This window comes from Nanorana parkeri, unplaced genomic scaffold (genome assembly GCF_000935625.1).
Source record: "Nanorana parkeri isolate BGI_ZX_2015 unplaced genomic scaffold, ASM93562v1 scaffold2019, whole genome shotgun sequence".
Classification (NCBI taxonomy): Eukaryota; Metazoa; Chordata; class Amphibia; order Anura; family Dicroglossidae; genus Nanorana; species Nanorana parkeri.
In genome coordinates this window covers 198,322-200,994 of record NW_017308287.1, presented here as the reverse complement: position 1 = coordinate 200,994, position 2,673 = coordinate 198,322, and the positions used below count along the sequence as shown (strand labels likewise).

At 51.4% G+C, this 2,673-nt stretch overlaps 1 protein-coding gene across 1 annotated transcript in view; it reads right to left on the bottom strand.

Moving 5' to 3' along the window:
* Positions 1–2,173, bottom strand: part of LOC108800422 (probable G-protein coupled receptor 151) — a 15,424-nt gene extending 13,251 nt beyond the window's left edge. Inside the window, exon 1 of the mRNA XM_018572405.1 lies at positions 892–2,173. Coding sequence (XP_018427907.1) covers positions 908–2,107 — 1,200 coding nt within the window. The 5' untranslated portion in view covers positions 2,108–2,173 and the 3' untranslated portion in view covers positions 892–907. The remainder of the gene's footprint in view (positions 1–891) is intronic.
* Positions 2,174–2,673: the final 500 nt, after the last annotated feature.

Here is a 2,673-nt window from a genome sequence, read left to right as displayed (position 1 = left end):
ACTTTATTTAAAAAACAAACATAATATATATGCAGAGAAAATGAAATATTGACATTGCACCACAATCACATAATTTGCCTCCAAGGTGAATGAAACCCCAAAATATTTCTCTCAGCAGAATTCCATCAGATCTACAACACAAACATGTTTTATACATTTCATTTCAACACACATTTGCCTTGTATTGGTAACAATCTCCTCCTATACCTTCTTTACTCTGTCAAAAAAGATAAAAAGAAAGAAGGAAAGGGAAAAAGGAAGAGGGGAGTGTATAGAGAGAGAGGAGAGAGAGGAGGTCGACAGAGAGAGAGGAGAGAGTATGGCAGGGGAGAGACAGACACAGGGTTAAGGTGGAGAGCCTGAAAGAATGGATGGAGAGTGGGAGAAGGAAAGAAGGAAGAGGTATGGGCTAGAAATAGGGATAGGTAAAGAGAGAGAGTGAGGGAGGGATAATGATAGGGTTAAGATTAAGAAAAAAAATAAAGGATGGATAGGGAGGGGGAGAAGGAAAGAGGGAAGGAGGAAAGTGAAAAGACAAGCACCGACCTCAACAACTTGCTGAGCACTTTTAGCAATACTAGTAGATGTTGTGAACTGCACATCACATCAGACACAGGGCACAGCGCTCACTGCCTGCAGCACTCAGGTTGGGGATTACTCTAATACACAGTCATTGGCTCTCCAGCTGCTGACCCCCAAACCTGGTACTTCTGGGGGAACAGCAGCTGAAGAGTCACAGAAGATGACCCCTCACTGAGCTGATCCATCAAGGCAAGAAGCTGCTAAGACATCATCCCTGTTTAGTCCTTTTAACCCTTCTTAGCCTTGTCTTGCGCCCACAACCTCTACATAGAGCCTGCCCCTACTGCCCACACCACCCAGTGTTGGAACACAGAGGTAACACGCTCTAGGGTTTCTCCTGGTGCTCCCAGGGCATGGGGTCATTGTCCTCCCCGGCGGTGGTGTTCCTGCGATCCTGCCAGAAGTGCTCTACATCTGGGAGGACCTTCTCCTCGCTTTTGGAATCCTGAGAAAGTCTGTGGGCAGACAATGGGCACTGGAAGTCCTGCAAAGACTGGATGGTACTGGGCACCATGTCCGCTCCATTCTCCCCTGCCCTGGACGCTCCCCCTCCATCCTGGCACTTCTCACACTTCATCAGAGTCCAAATGGTCTTGAAGCCATCTCTAAACTCCTCAGACACGGCCAGAAACACCCCGGGATTGAGAGTGGAGTTCAAGAACAGGATGACCTGAGCCAAGACCATGAGGGTATTGGGCGGCTGTAGGATACCATAGTTGGTGTGCCTCGCCCAGATCCACACAATCCACTCTGGTAGCCACATGGCTTCAAATGCCAAGCTCATACTCATCAGCATGGAGGTGATCTTCCTGCTCTGAACGCGGGGGTTAGGCACACGGTTCCTCCTTTCTTTCCTCCTCAGCGCTCTCATGTAGCAGAAGAAGGTGAAGACCATGGGCAGGACGTAAGCCAGCAAGGGGTACAACTTGCTGAAGACGTTCATAAAGTTGGAGGCATGTTCTGGCACATCAAAGGAGCAGGTCAACCCCTCCTGCGTCATCCTGACCTGGGTGAGAATCAGATGCGGCAGGGGCAGCAGGAGGGACAAGGACCAGGTGAAGAGAAGGACCACCACCACGTGCCTCTTGCTGAAGCTGAGGAACTTGGGTGGGGTGATGACATGCTTGTAGCGGGCTTGTCCTATGGCTGCCAGGGTCAGGCTTTTCACGGTAAGGCAGCTCTGTAGGAACCACCCGGTGGTCTTGCAGACAAAACTCCCAAAGAGCCAAGACTGCTTGGCATAGGTGACAATGCGCACCGGGATGCAGAAGAGGATGAGCAGCAGGTCGGTGATGCCCAGGTTGATGACCAGGCAGTTGACCACTGAACACTTCCCTTTCCTGAAATCGTGGATGAGGATGGCAATGAGAAATAAGTTTCCAACTAAGCCCACCAGGCAGATGGTGCTCAGGAACAAAGGCAGCACCACCGTGATCTCCATGCCCACCTCTGGGGGGTCCAACCCGCTGGAGAGAGCCATGGGTTCTGAGCTGTTCATGGTCCTGAAGGAGACGCTGGTCATCATGAACAGGGATGGTTCCTAGAGCCACCTAGTCATTCAGAATCGACTTCAGGTGGTCCTTGCACTTCAAAGGCTTCCCAGGACCACCACCTCTCGCTTCAGTTTCAGTCCAGTTGCATGTGGTCGCCTGTTGAGCGCTCAGAGGAAAACACTTGTGGAGCGGAGCTGCGTCCTGTCCCCGGTGCTGTCCATCTGATGTGGTGCTGAATCTTCTCTCCTCGTCTAGTTGTGATAAAGAGAGGCGTGGAAAGTACACATAGCACCAGGCACAGCCACCCTCCCCTCTCCTGCCTCCCCGTTAATGTCAGTTCATCCCCCCTCATTTCCTAAAGTCATCCTGCACAACTGTGGCTGGCACTGGAGCCCTGGCACTGCCAGCTGTGATCTGCCCTGGGCTTCTTTAGCTTTGCAGCCACTTAGTTAGCAGGCAGAGACAGGCTGTGGGGTGACTGGTGAGTGGGTTCTCAGGGTGATTGTGTCCCATTAGGGTTACTGTCACCTGTGGCATCATGCCAGTGCTCTGCTAGACTTGGTGTGCTGCTGCCCAGCTAATATGGGACTAAAACCTT